The sequence below is a fragment of the Manacus candei genome, unplaced genomic scaffold (assembly GCF_025592945.1).
Source record: "Manacus candei isolate 608988 ecotype Guabito, Panama unplaced genomic scaffold, ASM2559294v1 h1tg000028l, whole genome shotgun sequence".
In the NCBI taxonomy this organism is placed as follows: domain Eukaryota; kingdom Metazoa; phylum Chordata; class Aves; order Passeriformes; family Pipridae; genus Manacus; species Manacus candei.
Genome location: NW_026138076.1, coordinates 35,511,202 through 35,528,265, shown reverse-complemented (window position 1 = coordinate 35,528,265; position 17,064 = coordinate 35,511,202). Strand labels below are relative to the sequence as shown.

The following is a 17,064-nucleotide window of genomic DNA, read 5'->3' as shown; positions in this document are numbered from 1 at the left end:
TAGACAGGGGATTGCAAAAATGCCAGGCCCACAGGAAAGACTGTCCTTCTTATACAAGTATTAATTATTGGACTTCTGTTTTCAGACTCCTGTTTCCAGAATTTGGAAATAAATGTGGAACAAATATATTGTTCAAACTGTGCCATGTCCCACTCCCATTAAAATCAGTAATGGCAAAAATTGCGTTATGGAATTAATCCTGTTTCAGAAATATTTTCCAGGCGTTTTTCATGCCAGCTGCAAATGGAAGAAAGGGTGATGATGCCATTTTGCAATAGAGAGGAGTGGAGATCTCGCCATATACTCATCTGAAGAATTTCTAATTCCAAGTATTGCAATGTTATCTCTGCTAAAGTTTCAGTTCTCATAATATAATATCAGATGAGAAAATCCCACGTAACGCCTGGTATGTCAGCAGAACCGTTATGGTTCTGAGCCTGGTGGTGGTATACATGTCTTTAGAGCAGCATTTTAGCGCTCTCCTGCCAGTGTAAAGGGAGTTTATATTTCTGTAACTCTAGTGGGGATTCCTTTGGCTTGACACAATCCCGGGAATGTCTTTCAAACCATGTACATACACAGAACAGATGGCTTTCATGGGAAGCAGGAACTACCGTTCAGCATTTAAGAATTAATTTTTTTTCCCATTTCTTGGTAGCTTTCTAACTTGAAATAATCCTTCCACAGATACTGTGTAATGGGAACAATGTCTTGATTCTCTCTTTCTCCATCACTTTCTTTCTTCATTTTCCTATCAAGTTCAAGAAAAAACATTTTTCACAGATTTTAAGGATAGAGATTTTTTTTTGGAGTTTTAAATTCAGTTACTACTGATTTTAGGCATTTGGAATGAAAGCTGAATTGCTGAAATTAGACCATAGTGGAGAATGTGACTGTACAGGGTACTGTTCCCATCCTCTCAGGCACCAATGCCATCTGACCAAAACTCAGGAATGTAATTATTGACAGATATGTAGCTGCATATGGAAAATCATCTTTAGAATTTAATGCATTTTGCTTGTAATTTGATTAAATATTAACATTTTGTTGTACCATATAGCAACATCAGTGAGTGATATGTTGTGACAGAATATAATATGTGAAGTGACCACATAAGATAATTAAAGATTATATTTTATCAAATTTTCACACTCTTGCACTTAGCAGGTTGTCACCATAAATGGATAGCTAATAAATTATCTGCTCCCTGCAAACACTGACTCATTAAATGACTCTACTTTCTTGTAACCATGAGTTTGATTTTCAAGTTTTTTGGCCTTATAGGAAATTAGACTTTTTTGTTACAGAATAGCAATAAATAGACCTAATTTTGCTTTTGTTATGAGCAGGTATGCTCCTCTGCACTCTGGTCAGTCTAGCAGAGAGTTAGTCATATATTTTGTGATTATTTCTCTATCTTGATAAAAAAGATGAGAACAAGTAACCAGATAATGGTAAAGATGAAAACTTCAAATATTTGGTGTATCTTTTTTAGTCAAAGTATTTGACCTTGAATACATTTCCCAGTTACTACAAAGACAAAGAACAGAAGCTGTATGTTAATATTCAGCTGCCTGTACAATAATGAATTACAACCTACCATTAGAGAGAAAAAATAAGTGTAGTCTATTGTAATTCCTTAATTGAAAATGTATCATTGTGAAATTGTTACTTGGATACCACTCGAATTCTTATGGAAATGTGTTTCCTTTCATTAGTAGGTAGATTTATTTGATGATATTACAGAATTGTAGGTTAATTTTCATCTACTATCCTTGTGTCATATTGATACTGTCCAGCTACATGTTTTAAATAAGCATGTGACTTCTAGTGTCTACTTTTTATTTTCCATCTGAATATTTGCAAGTGCCGAGATTAACATATTATGTACAGCCAGAGAAGTAAATTAGCACATTTTAAAGAAGGTACATCCAGAGAATATACTAAAAATAGATCAACCAAAATTAATGAAAAACATGGCAAAACTGAATCATCTAGATTCAATAAGTAGCTCATATCTAATGAGGTACTTATTATGTTAGACCTGAATGAATATAATGGGAATTGAAAGCATAAAACTGTAATGTCTGTCTGAATCAATTCTTATAAAGACAGTGGGGAATTGTTCAAGAAAAGGAGATGCATTTGTTTGTTTGTTTTGGTCACGTAAGATTTGGGAGTCTCCCATCAGCTTCTAGCTTTCACCTGTGTATGAGAATTACCACAGCTTAGTGATCATTTAAGGTCATGGAGAGACAATGATGATACCAGATTGCATCAGCACATGAACTTATCATGTAGATGCTGCTGAATCATCACAGCCAAACAGAAATTATAGGCACTACACTTCAGCCTCTGTCTTGATGGATGTTTTGTCAGAGGTGAATGGAACTGCATTGGAGGCAGGAAAAAAAATTCAGTGTCGGTTATACCGGGGGAATTTAGTGGTAGAAGTTTAATGAGGCCCCAAGAGCCTCCTCTAATATATTACTGAGTGGGCCATGTTGGCCCAGTGTGATTTCATGGAATAAATGTGTCAGCATGTTTTTGGTGTATGCACATGCTTCTTTTCAGAGATTGGGCAAAATTCCTTTTGTGGTACCAGAGCTGCCAAGGGCAAAGCAATTATTACAGATTACTTGGGCAGCCCTTTCAGTGATGACTGACTGAGGTGAGTTCATCATCATAAGACTTGTGTGATATTTGCTGAGCTAGTTATTTCCAAATGTAGTAAGTTCTTAGGCTGGTTGCAGTGAGTGGCTGAGAGCTCATTGATTGGCAATCTTCATTCTAAGAAAGACTGAAAGATTGGAAGATTCTGAGAATTGAAAAATATGTTGCTGCACCCTCCAGCAAGGCTTACACCACTAACTATGTTTAATATGGTTCTTGCAAACCATGTTTGTTCTATGGATGAAGCTGGAGCCTGCAGGCCAGGGCAGTGCCCTGAAGCAGAGAAGGTGCTGGCAAGACTTGCAGACTTCCAGTGCATGGGGATTTGCAAACAATTCTATCATAAATAAGGTGCTGCAATTAAGGAAAAAGTCTTCATCAGTGAAGTCTCAGACATCAGAAGTCTCCTCAAGGGCCAATACACAGGTTGTCCTGTTAATATTTGCTTCCTTCCACACTGAGATATAGGGACAATTTTCCACTAAAAAACTGTGAACTGCAGTAGCAACTCAGCCTATATTCTTGGCTCTTAAGGTTTTAGAAAGACAAATTCTGCATAATCGTTAAAAACTATATTTAATGCTTATTCAGAGTATAGCAGGGCAATCATAAAAAGTGAGACTTATATTTATGGCTTAAATAAGATGAACTGTGCTTTGATCCTTCAAAATCCTAGCATAATGCCTTGTTCTTTCTGATGGCATGAGATATCTCACATTCCCGCCTCGGTCCTTGGTCTTTCTACTGTGACCCTCAGCAAAAGAGCACCAGTCACTGCTGCTTTGGGTATGGAACATGCCCACTCGGGGCCTGGTTTGTGATTACCAGCTAATTTTACACAGGCCACCCTAGAAGCTGTTGAAGAGAAATAAATCACCGCAGAGCTGTCCTGGATTTAAGCCACTGAAAGGCCTATAAAAATATTTGTTACCCAGATACCTGAGCTGGCCAGCCTTCTCTACAGACCTTAAACTGTCTTACATGTTTTGCATTGCTCATTTTGGGTGGTTTTAGGCAGGCAATTTGAAAAAGTAGTTTTTGGCAGCTGGAGCAGGAAATGTGCATTTGCCATTTAAGTGCATGTAAACAGTGAAAAATCCTATTAAACTGCAGTTGATGAGACCATGTACAGTGAAATGAAAACTGACTGTTTTGATAGAAGTAGTCAATGCTATAGAAATTTCTGTAATAGAGCCTAAAAAATTGTTGCCATTTCCTCTTAGAGCAGTTTAAGCACCCCAGCTTTTCTTGCTGTCCCTCCCAATGCCTCGCTTCCATCTACTTGTCATGAAGGCTTCTCTGTGGAGGTCCCTTTCCTTGAAAATGCCTTCAGAACATCCACAGCATGGCTTGTAAGATCTGATAGAAGGTGTATCTATAAAATAATCAGATCTCTTTTTGTCTCACATTTTTTTCATGCTGTCTGTTCCCCCTGGGAAGACTTATCTCCCGTTCTTGGGAATGGCTGTGATGTCTAAGCAGCCAGCCTGGTCATGGAGCCTCACCCTGAGAGCACAACTCCATGTCTCTTTTGTGATGAATACTTCCTGGGCTAGCAGAGAGAGGAACTTTCGATGTTTAAACAGAATGATTTACAGGTAGAGGAGCTTGCTTATTGATTTGTTTTACAAGCAAAAGATATTGGGGATTATACTTTTCATGCAGGTTTTCAGCTGTAGAGAGAAACAGCAAAAAGAGCTGCTGCATCTTCAGATTTGTTCCAGCCCCTCGGTTGGGGCCAAGCTTTGGTTCCTCTGCACCCTTGGGCTGCTGAGGGTTGCTCTGTGAGGAGGGGTTTGGGTGACATTTCTTTTTTTTGCACAGAGATGGTTTAAGCAGCCAATCCTTGCTCCACTTACCCCGGTGAAGGAAATCCTGTATGAACTGGAAAGTGTTAGAAAGGATTTAATGAGATTATCATGAACTGTTACTTCACAAAAAAATCTTAAACCCTCAAGCAGCTGTGCTGTGTAACTGGGGACAGGTGAAGGAATGTGAAGCTGTCTACTTACTTAAAGAGGCAGAGCCAAAGTTTTGGGGTTTTTTTTTAATATCTTAATATGCATTTTAGCCAAAAAAACCCCACAAACAAGGAAACAATATGCTCCTCCCAAAGAAGGGATATTGTAGAAATCTACTATCTTCAAATTTAGATTTTTTCTTAATAATATTGCAGAAGTAAGTGCAACTGAAATAACTATTTGAAAATTCAGTGGTCCAGTGTACTATGCAAGCTCCTACTTGCCTTCAAGCTCATCATCAAGTTAAAAGTGACTCAGAGAAGGCATATTGTGTCCACATCTCATTAGGGACTGCTTTGTGGTTTGACATGTCTTCTGTTGTAAAACACAGAATTTAGTATCAATGGAGTGGAATTTGGTTGTTGTTGGGGGATTTTTGTTGTTTTGATTTTGGTGTTTTTGTTGTTCTGAGGTTTTTTTTCCTATCACATGCTTTTGATAAATCTGTAAATACAGCTAAGATTTATTTTGATGCCAAGTACTGCTTGTGCTCTTTACGACATTGAAGTCATGAAGTGCGTTTATTTTCTGTGTGTTTGGTTACTTCTGTGGTCTTTGTACATCTGTAATTATAGGAAAGTTATGAGTCGTGGATTTATATTATGGAATTAACCTCCCTGGAAACCTGGGTACCTAAAACCAGTGTGCCACTGCGGTTCTTCAGGGTGATCTACTGTGAAGTTCAACCTATAGAGCAACGTGATTGCAAACAGTGGAGCAAGTTGTTTTACTCAGCAAAAAAGAAAAGGGTGATTTCAACATAAAATTGTTAACCGGTAAAGAGGTATGGAAGGAAAAAAAACCTCTGCAAGCATTAGGGTAGAATTTATTTTGGCAGATGCCTATCTTGAATTTGTAGGACACTTTCCAAATCCATCAGACATGCTTTTGGGGTGGAAGCGGGGTGAATAAATCTATGTCTTTGTCCATTTATTGCTTGGGAGAATAGCTTGGAGGCTGAAATCCAAACTGTGCTGAAAGGAACTTCTGAAATATGAAATTATGTACTGATAAGATATTGTACCAAGAGACTCTGCAGTAACTTAATTGTTGAGAACACTTTATGGTATAAAAATATTGTTTGTTACTTTTATGCAGGCTTAAAACTCATTAGTATAATTTTTCTCAGTTACCAAAGAAGACAAAGTTCATGCTAGAGGGGCTTATTGATGTAGATTTAAACCTTGACGACTCACACTTTCAAATGTGCATGTTAACTGGCATTGCAGCCACCTTGGAAGACCTCCCTCAGCAGGGAGGGGGTCAGTTCTCCTGACAATGCACCAAGCAGTCTACGTGTGCAGAAATGCACACGCCTGGCTTAAGCACTCTAACAGCATGCTGAGAATAGGACTGAGCCCATCTGGCCTTGACCCTTCAGCCCTTTCTTCTGGCCAGGCCAGAGGTCTAAATTTAGGTTCCCAGGTGGTGAAAGGGGATGAAGAACAGCTGCCAGCTCTGTCTGTGGCAGGCGAGCGGGTGGACTGCTGGGTCAGGGGGATTCAGCTCCCCAGATGGAGGGATCTCATCTATGGATGAGACAGGAAAGCCCTGAAAAAATAACATGAACAATTAAAAGAATTTTTTGTGGGTACTCCTCCCTTCTGGCACTCCTCCCTTCTGTACCAAGTCATCACACCAAACCACCCATCTCTCTTGGTCTTCCTCTTCCGACCTCTTGCAGCCTCATTCTTTGGCATATTGAGAGGGAAAGGAGAAATGGAGATTTGGGAGGCACGCTGCTCCTGCCACTGGGAAGGCAGTAATAAGCTACTTCTAGAATTGGTTTGGGGTATGCTAGGCTTTGAGAAAAGAGTGACTTCAGGGAAAGAAAAAGTAATTATCTAAATTAGCTTAAGTCAGAAAGAATTGGGCAGAACTGCGAGAGATTTGCTAAACTGATACAAGTGTGCAGGTTAAAGTATTTTCAGCAAATGTACGTTGTTAAATACCAAATCCTGGTATATTTCCAGAATGTTGAAATAACACTGAGTATGAAAAGTATCCTTCTTGTCCTCTTGAATGAGTCAAAGAAATCTCCTGCTTTGCACAGTGAGAAAAGAAAATAAAACATTTGTCTCCAAACAACAGATAAAGCTGATTTCTGAGTGACTGTGTCACTCCGTGAAAGTCACGTCCCTCCAGGAACACTATATTTGCATCAGGTCACCTGATAAAAAGGTGCAGCAGGAATGGGTGGGTGACTAAAATATGAGATGAACTATCTCCTAGAGGAGCAAGAAATTTAAAATTTCAGGGCTGGTTAGAGAGTACTTCAATAAGAGGAGACAGAAAAAGGAAAATAAAATAATACATACAAAAAGAAGAAGCAAATTGAATTCTTCTGTTTAACCTTTTACATAATAAAAGGCAGGAGACATCCCAATGCAATTAAAAAGCAATGCGTTTAAAAATTAATAGAAAGCAAATACCTTTTATTGGAGACAGGAGTATGGACAAACTGAGCTGTTGCTCTGATCCAATGTGTCAGTGCAGAAATTACTATGTTACGGGACCTTTTGGGGAAGCCTTTAGCCTCTGTAGCTAGATACAATTTTATTTTGCCCCAGTCTGAGACATCTGGACAGAAGCCAGCTCTGGTTCCACAGTCGGGCAGATACAGTTGCTGTGGTAGTGGTAGTTGTGGTAGATACATTGCTGTGAGGTTCTCAGTTGTTGGAGCTGATGGTGGCCACGTGGCTCACAGTTTGTGGGGGCAACTTCTATTTGGAGGATCCTTCCATGTGCAGGATCTCATTGCAAGATCGGGCTGAATATGACAAAACATTGTAAATATTTGTTTCTGGTTTATTTAGTCAAACATATGTCCAAGCTCCATTAACTCTCCTTTTAAGATGTTGGTTTCTTACTCAAATACAGTCAACCTATAGTCAGCAAGGAGAGTTAGTAAAGCTAAAGGTACAATCTTCCCTCACACATTAGGTTTTTATCCAGCTTGTCAGAGAAGTGGCCTTTTATCCATATCACAGAATAACCCACATTATAGGAAATGCATTTGAAACCTACAAATGAACTTTGAATGGGGTAAGCATCTATATGTGCATGTTTGTGTATATGCTTATACTGATAAAAGAAATTAATTTCTTTTCATCAAAATATTTCAAGTTTTAAAGACTAGTTTTTAATCAAGGGAAAAAAAAAAAAAGATGTGGACCCAATCATATTAGACTGGGTAAGACCTCTTACTAGGATGATTATTTGTTTGGAAATTTGTAATCCAAATGTTTTGTAACCCAAACCTTTCTAATGAACACTTCAGTTGAAACTGAACACAGATTTATAGACAGGACACTTGGCCTTACACCTCAGCCCTTAGTTAGCATACCATATCCTAATCGGATCCACACGTGACGAAGTGGATGGTTTGCTGTTTGTGTTTTAAAAAGAATGTTTTGCCACACATGATGTACAGCCACAGTAGGTCCTCATTAGGAAATATACCTCCTGTAGGCAATGAATGTCTATGCTACTGCTGGGAATGGCTTAAATTAAAATTCATTGAAATTGGTAGTGGATTTCTCTATGCTATCATCTTAGATATTGTCCATTTTACTTGAAGCTGCTAGATTTTCTTGTGCCTGAAAACTACTTCCTTCTCAATATACTTTTTCTGTGGTTTAGTCCAAAGGTCTTGTTGCCTCTCTTGGCAACGTACTGCCCCTTTTCTCAAGGATCAGCCACTTTTGACATATAACTGAGAAATGAATGGCTTTAAAAGGAACAAAACTCAAACAACCAACTCTGAAAAAGCAGCAGAACTTCCTCATGAGATGCATCATACTGTGAACTAATCTCCTAAACTGCAGCAAGAAACTAGTATTTGCATTTTGTACTTACTTATTTTCAGTCATATGAAAAAATGTCTTGACTTATTGCTTCTGCTGGAGTGTCCAGCTGTAGAATAAAGAAAGTTTACATGGCCTAAGTAAGTTCTGGAGTTAACAAGCATAATCTAGCAAAGCAAATCATACTTTGTTTTGAGAATCTTTTCATGTAGTCTACAGATATGGTGAATAAAAGGTGTTTGAGAGCTAAGTATGATGGCTTATTTGGGCAATTTATTTGTTTCCATGAAAGTCTGGAGTCTACAGAGTCAGTTTTGTCTGAGGATGTTACTGTATAAGAATTTAGACTTTACAAATTTATCAAGGCCCTGCTAGTAAGTACATTTCAGAGCAGCACATACATCACCTGCTCTGATTTTCTCTCATAATTTAAAATAAACACGCAGACTGAAGCAGAAGGTTTTTAAAAGTGGTTTAGTTCTTGTGAAATCAGGAAAGATTAAACAGAAGTGTCTGTCATTGCAACAGATGAAATGTTTTAGTCATTAGTGATTTTTATAATATATTCTTTACAAAAAATGATGTTATTTATGGTAATGAGTGTAAGTATTTGTGTGTGGTGAACAACAGGTTCATAAGTTCTTAGGAATGAATTTGAGAACTTACTTTGGTTTTGTAATTATGGGGCAACTAAGAAACAGAAGGGTTTTGATTGTTTGCCTTTTATTTAACAGACCTGACAAACCTTTTGTTCGCTTCCCCTCCTCCCTACAGTCTGCACACAGTCCGCCCCAATTTGTTAAAGACGAATTGTTGCCCGTGGTAACTGCAGAGAATTTGTTGAAAAGAACACTTTTAGAAGACAATGGGCCCCAAATATACTGTGGCACAGCTTTAAACTTTATTAAGTCTGTCTTGGACTACTCTCTCCTCTCCCGAGTTAAGGGAAGAAAAGTTTGTCAGCCTCCATGCTGTGAGCGTGATTGATGCCCAGAACATCTGAGGGACTTTTGTGTCCACATGCTCTCCATGAGTGCATAATGTGTGAATACTCAAATAAGGTCAGCCCTTATCAGATGTAATCTAGGCCTGAAAACAGATCAACGGTGACAGTCATACCCCATAAGTGAGAACACAAATCATCCTTGCATGCTTTGGACAAGTTATGGGATTTTCTCCCTTCCTGCTGCTGTTTTACCCTTTCCAAATGGGACTGTGTGAGAGTGTGTGTGTGTCAGAGGAGAGGGGGAACTTTGGCAAATCTCTGTGGAAAAAAAAAAAAATAGAGACAAAACCCAGAGGAATACGTGCCTAGAATACTAGATGGTTCCCTCAGCTGGATCACAGGGGAAAGCGGGCTGTTTGCAAGGCAGTGGCTGTCCCTGAGCAGGGTTGGGGGCATGACTCTTGTTGGGCTGCCGGGGGAGCATCCCCATGGCTGGAATGGGGCAAGAGGGAAGAAACGTGGGCAAAAGAGGTTCAATTCACTTCTCCAGTGCCTTTTAAGAGTCTTTTCAGAGGTTTCTAAGTACGTCACAGCTTTTTTTGTCTGCCTGTCCTTGGATTTGAATGCCTCAATTTTTCAAGTGGAGCGAAAGCACCTTTTTATTCTTTTTGAGTTAGTTCTCCACAGATGGGGACACTATGTTTCACCAACCACAAAATGAATAAAAATACTGGAGAATAATGCCTTATAGAATTCATTTCTGCCAGCTTTCCTGGAGAAAGCAGGTGTAAGCAGGTTTCATCTGAAGGAAGGGCCTTTGTGGCTATTACTTACTGTAGTTTAAGTACTGGATTGTTTTTTTATATGGCAAAACATAGACACCAGCAATGAAATGTTAATTTGGACTTTTTTAATTTGTGCTTCTGCTTAGAAAATGATTTAATAGGCAAAAAGCTTTTACAGAACACAAAATATATAGGAAAATAGCATAATTAGCAGGAAAAAGATATAGTTACAGCACTGGCAACAGTAACAACTGTGGAAACAATGATGTTATCCTCTAAGATGTGAAAATTTTTTTCCACACCTACGATGACTTGAAACTTTTAATTTTCTGAAATATAATGTCCATATCAGGGAAATAATTTGCAATACTTTTGCTTGCTTATGCACTCTGTATAAGTAAGAGTATAATACTGATGTATTTCCCAGGATTGAGGGAATGATCCATGAATGCTGACAGCCTGCCTACAAATCCTGTAATTATAGCACATTATTTCATGCTTCATTTATTTATTTTGCTTTGTGCTCTAATAATAACAAGAGTGTCCTGCTCCTCATTGAAAATACACAGTAAAAAAGATTCCTTAATTGCAACTCACACCTTGAACTTGGAAGACATCAGAGAAACAAGAGCAGGAGAACCTCTCCCTTCCCTTTGCTTCCCATCACTGTGCTGTCACTTCTTTGCTCTGCTGAATGGGACAGTATTATTCACGTTAAGGTCTGAAACACTGGAATATGAGACAGGAGAGGACACTTATCGTGTCATCAAATTCATGACAATGGTATCCTAAGCAACCGTATTATGTTTCCACCCCCGTTTTAATTCCAAAAAGTGATCAAGATATGTGTTAATGTAATTTATGCTTTCTTTTTGGCCACTGTCCCAAAGAGGAACAGCATATGATATCCATATATTCTGTATGGATTTGCCAAAACCCACCTAATTTACAGAGATACATCACTGACTCTCAGTCTAAAAGAGTCCTCCTGCCATCCATATGCTAACAAGTACCTGTTGGGCACCTATGGTTAATACTGAAAGGAAATTCATGAAAGCCAGTAACTTTTACGAGGTGCTTTACCTCAGTTCACTTTTCTATGCCAGCACGCATGGTTACCTTCGGGGAACCTGACTAGCTAACTGTAGCCATCCCAGCACACCTTGTCTTAAATTGCCCGGTCAGGGTACAGCTTTGCAGTCATATTTGAGGTTCTTCCCACTGAGTTTGTGGTCAGATATAGACAAGAATTAAAGACTGATTTTAAACACTTGTTTGCTTTAGTCTGCACAAGAACCTCCTTTTCTTGATGCATTGATTCTGCTGGCATTCTAAAAGCATCTCAGTTAGATTCCCCATACTTTAAAAGGCAGTCTTCCAGATTCAGATGTTTGCAGCTCTGAATTCATCTAGTCCTTTAAGGTCACACAACTGAAGCTTCATGTATCCATCCCAAGAGTCCAAAATAGTGATAATCTTCCATCTTGCAGTCAATAAGTTCATCTGTGTTTGATGTAGGAAGAATGGTCTGCTCTGTAGTGTACAATGAAAGATGTGTGATATGGTGGCAGTTGGGATTTTTAGTTCTAGTAACAGAAACATTTGAAGTCATGTCAGCAGATGACACAGCATTGTTCTAAGGGTGTTTTTTAATGGGATTTTGGGAAGGAAACTTCAAGCATGCTTTTTGAAGACCACATGTAGGTTAAATATGAATTTTAGAACTAAGGTAATTTCTGCTGTGAAAACTGATCTGTGTGAAGCAAATCTCTAATTAGGACTCATTAGAAAATAAATAGTTTAGACACTACTGTATTATTTTCTTGCTATATATTCCAATGAAAACATATGAGAAAGACTGAAAAATTATATTTGCATAATGATGATTGTATTCACATAAATGTTGCATTCCATTCATGTGTCTAGAAATGGATGTTTGTGTTGCAGTTGCATTGTAAATTGGTGTAGTAATCAACAGGTAATAGGGTTTTAAACAAAAGGATGAAGAAAGAAATTCCACTCATCACTAGGAAAACAAGAGTAATGCTCATCACATTTATGATAGCTGGTCAAGGTCTGGTTTATGAATGCTTTGGCCAGATTACTCTGAGTCACGTTAAAAGTGAATTTTATTCTTTTAATACTAATAATTGTTGTGTGACAGCTGCTAGGTGAACACCTCAAAGATTTCTGTTTTGCTAAGCATCATCAAAATTGTGGATCATCCCCAGAAAGTTTCAGAAGGATCACTTGTTTGAAGCCAAAGACCATTTGCAACATGGTAGTGGAATTTACCCACTAAATGCTGTCATTAACAATGACTGTATATTGATATGGAGTTTAATTGTAAATACCTAGTTTACTCCCACTCAGGTTTTTTTTTGCTCAGTGGTAGTTTTTATTGTGGTACATCAGTTTGTAATTTTCCTGTTTTATTGCTTGTGTTCGGTGTTTTAAGGATCTCACCTGTATTTTGTTCAAGAATGCAAACAGAACACATACTTTTACTGCTTGGTGCTGTAACAATTGTTTAAAGCATTTTTTCCCGTTTTAAGGGGCAGACGTGTAGATAGTTCAAAAACTCGCGTGAATGCGGCACTAGGGGATGTGGTTTAGTGGTGAACATGGTGGTGGTAGTTTAAACTGTTTGACTTGATCTTAGACGTCTCTTCAACCTTAAATGATTCCATGATTCTGTGGGTTATTTTGTGGGTTTGTGTTTATTGATGACCTGATAATGTAGAAGTCTATAAACCCTAGGCATAGATGAGGTGGCTTTGTTTAACGTGCTCACAGGGGAGAAGTGACACAACTGCTGCGCACGTGTGACCATCAGGGGTGAGGTTAAATCCATGTGTGCGGCTGATTCACTAACAGGCTTACAGGGAAATCCTGCACTGCACAGATATTGAAGCGGCTCCTTTAGTACTCGAGGAATGATACAAGCTTAGAAAGTGTTTACAACAGTTGTCCGGTGACAAGCTGCGGGGTGGGTGCTCCATCTGAAACCACGCTGGGCTGGAGCTGTCGGTTCCTCGTTCCTGGCTGCCATCAACTACTGCTGGCGAGCGCTTGCTGCCCGGGGAAGAGTCGCGGTTCCCGAGCGCGCCGCGGCTGCGGGTCTCTTCCCGGGCAGAGAGAACGTTTGATGTGCGAAAGCCGGGACGGCTCCGGCTTCCTTGCGGGTCAGGGGTGTGCCGGGGCAGGGGCAGCCGAGGGGTTCCTCTCCTGCCATCGCTGTCCCGGCTGCCTCTTTGTGTCCGGCTCTGGGGGCGGCAGCCCGGCGGGTGGCCCTGTCCCGGCTCCCTCCCGCCGGGCCCGCCGCCAGCCCTGCCCTGCCCTTCCCCGCCGCCTGACGGAGCCGGCCGGGGGCAGGAGCGGTCGGGGGCGGGGGCGCGGCGAAGGGGCGGCCGGGGCCGGCGGGCGGAGCGGGGCCGGTGGCCGCGGCTCTCCCTGGGAGCTGGCGCGGCGCTGGCTGCACGCCCGAGGTGAGCGGGAAGGGACGGACCGAGGCGGGCAGCGGGCGGCGGGAAGGTGCCCGCGGACGGGGCGAGGGCGGGGAGGATTTTAGCTCCCGGCTGTGGTCGTGGTCCTGCCGGGCTGCGGGGTGCGGCGGAGCGGGTGATGCTCCCGAGGCGCACGGCGTGCGGGCACAGCCGGCGCGGTGGTGCGGCGTGAGCAGCCGCTCCCGCTGTTCGCTTTCTGATAGCACAACTTGGGGACTACTCGCACCGCTCGGAATGCAAAGTTTTAAAGCAGCTGTGTTATTTCTAATCTGCCATTAGAAATCTTGAGCGTTTCAGACTTACTGGTTTTTGGTAACTTTTGTCTGGTTACCCCTTTTAACAGCGAGGTGTTTTTTTTTTAATAGTAGCTATAGACTTAAGGAACCTTGTCCTGGTTTCGTAGGAAGACTGAACGTGTTCGTGCTTCAGTCTTAGCAGGAAAGCATCATGGTAATTATAAGTGAAAATGTCGTATTTACCCATCAAGAAGCAAAAATTTAACATAGCTAATAAGAAAAGTGGACACTAATTAGCAGTAAACAGATTGCAGTATGGCAGAATTGTGATTGACAGCAGAGTCACAGTTGCTTTATTGTTTTATTAAGAGACTTAAAATAAGGAATATTAGGGGATTTGAAACATACTTACAAAAAATTGCATTTGAGAACAAGTTCTGGGTGCAGTAAATGAGTAGACATGTTTTTGGGAGTTTTTTTGGAGTTTATAAATGTGCTTACGGTAAATCTTTATTCATGTATGGATGTTCTGTGGAAGAACTATGAAATTACTGTCAGAAATTTCTCTTAGGCTTAGTGTCTTTTGAAAAGTGGTAAATAACTTAATGAAACACTCTTGGATGCTTTGGCTTGGATGTTTTCATTATGAAGCAGTTAGCTAGCAAGCTGAGTATCACATGTGAAAAGAGAAAAAAAATATGCACAGCAAGGAAGGTTTTTCTTTCTTCCCATAAATTAGTCAGTTCTGTTAACTACATAGGTAAACTTTCTGTGACCTCACCTACAGCCCTTCAGCATCAACCATGGGTTCTCCTTATCCTTGAGATGATTTTAGCCTGGCTTCCTTAATAAGACGTGCTGAAGCTAAGGAGCAGAAGAAGCAGCAGTGCCACTGGTGCAGTCCGTTTGCTCAGAAAGCTTTCATGTGGTGGATACAGTGTCCATGGGAGCAGCTGGGCTTGGGGAGAGCATGGTTGATGCAGAATAGGATTCTGAGCAGTTGGACTGCAGGAATCCTAGCAAGTGTAACGGCATATGCAGTTTAGATTCAAGTTTGCAATCCTTGGTCAATATATTCTCCTTGAATTGTAAGAATACTGTACTGATTTTTTTATCTCATTTTTTACTTCGTTTTTGGACATGACAGCAGGAGTTGTGTATGAGGCATAGGAGTGAGTGTGCTTCACAGTTTGGCGTGGGATTGGGCAGGTTTTACAGACTTTAGGTGATACTGAAAAACTAGTTTGAAATTATTCACTGGTGCCATTCTTCCTAAGTGATACTTTTGTGACATGCAGGCTCTGGAGAAATTGCAGTCACACCTGACTGACCAGTCTGGGATATCTTTGCATGAACCCTCAGTATTCTGCCAGCACCCTCTACTGCCGAAGTGGGGAGTGCAGCTGGGGCTGCATCAACTCCCCTGAAACTACAAGTCATAAATGTTCCTGAGTTTTACTAATCCCTTTTAAAATTCTGATGGGTAAATGCTTTGACACTTTTCTTTCTGTATGATCCCTTGAAAAACAAGGGAGTTCTTAGATTATCCTTGGAGTTATCCATACCAAAATAATGTTCTCCTAAAGACTGAGAATCTTGTGATGGCCTTCAAGGAAATCATGTGTATTCTGATTTATTCTGATCTGCAAGGGAATTAGGCAGAGCTGTAGAAGAAATGCAGTAGGCTGCTGAAAGATGTGCACGGAAAATGTAGGTTGTACAGAAGAGACCAAGATTTTTCCTTCTCTTCAGGAATTTCAGGCACAGAGATGAGCATGCAAAAATTATGCCAAAAGCCAACATCATCAGATACTGTGTTTTATCAGCAATGGAATTACAAGGCTAGTAGGAGATTCCCAGTAGAGTAATTTGAAACCTAGCTGCTTACGAGTTCACAGTTTGCATTTGAAATACATTCCCAACTTCCTGGCAATTGGGAGTCAAAACTCTTCTTGATTTTTGACCACTTGTACAAACTTTTCTAGGAAATGTAACTAGTGCCTTGTTCAGCACAGGATTTTTTCCCTCCCATGGGCTGTGAATTTCTTGTTTGCCAGCACTGCTCAGGGGGTGAGAGGCTTGTGTTGGGGAATCTTTGCCAGGGAGTGCCCATGCAGGTTCCCACAGGTGCCTTCAGCAGCTCCATGTCCTCCTCTGAAATACTGAACATAAGATGGAATCCGGCCCAAAATCTTTTAGCAAATAAAGAATGACAGAGTGATAGCAACTGAAACTGAGTACTTTAGGATAATTTTAGGAGCTAGTCCATGTAAAAAACCTTATAAATCTATGCATTGTATAATTATATTCTATATGTATTTATTTCCTTTTAGGTTGCATCACTATAACGCTTTGCTTCCTTCTAACTTTTGGGTTATGGGTCAGTTTAAAGACCAGAAATTGTTACAAAAAGAGAGATTAAAATCAAATTAAGAGGTCTTTTAAGTAATTCAGTCCATGCCTCAGGCTGAGATAAAGGTTTTCCATAGCTGTATTAATTCTAGCTTAAACTTGCTTAGTAGATGCATCTATTCTTTCCCTTCAAAGCTTCTGTTTCCTTGCAGGATGTTCACAGTGAGGACATGAATTACTAGTGTGTGGAGTTTGCCATTTGCCTGTACCTATGCCTGGGGAGGTCCTGATGTCTCCACATGGTTACTAATATCAAATACAGTTATACCAATAATGTAATGGATGATTTGCACTAGATATCAAGGATTTACATGGTCCCTCTGACACGCATGTTTTTTGACTTCCCTTCAGTGATGAGGGGAACGGAGGTTTTCAGGCAGTTGGTTCCACTGTCTCCCTGTTCTCACCTCTAGAAAAATTAGTCCTAAGTGTACTCTGGTCATCTTTGTACCAGTTCAAGCCCAATTCTATTTATCTCGTCTTGAGTGTCTCCAATTACTTTTGCTGAACTTTGCTCTGCATTTTCAGTCTCTCTGCATGTTCCTCAAAATACAGAACTCATACTTGAGTGTTTCTTTATTTGTACAATTGCTTTTGTGCGTGCATTATGTGATACTGGCTGGGTATTGTGTTATACTCTCTCCAACTTCTTAACAATATTTTTGAGTGCTAACCTTGT

At 40.3% G+C, this 17,064-nt stretch overlaps 1 protein-coding gene across 5 annotated transcripts in view; it reads left to right on the top strand.

The window, feature by feature from the left end:
* The window catches only part of BMPR1B (bone morphogenetic protein receptor type 1B), a 242,618-nt gene that overhangs the window by 149,882 nt on the left and 75,672 nt on the right, over nucleotides 1–17,064 (top strand). The window contains exon 1 of one of the 5 annotated variants that reach the window (XM_051789774.1): nucleotides 2,892–4,271. The exons of 3 other annotated variants lie outside the window; for them this stretch is intronic. In XM_051789774.1, the coding sequence (XP_051645734.1) occupies nucleotides 4,090–4,271 (182 nt within the window). In that variant the 5' untranslated portion in view covers nucleotides 2,892–4,089. Of the gene's footprint in view, nucleotides 1–2,891; nucleotides 4,272–13,664; nucleotides 13,720–17,064 lie in introns of those variants that run through there. One more of the 5 variants, XM_051789779.1, reaches the window with a different exon arrangement.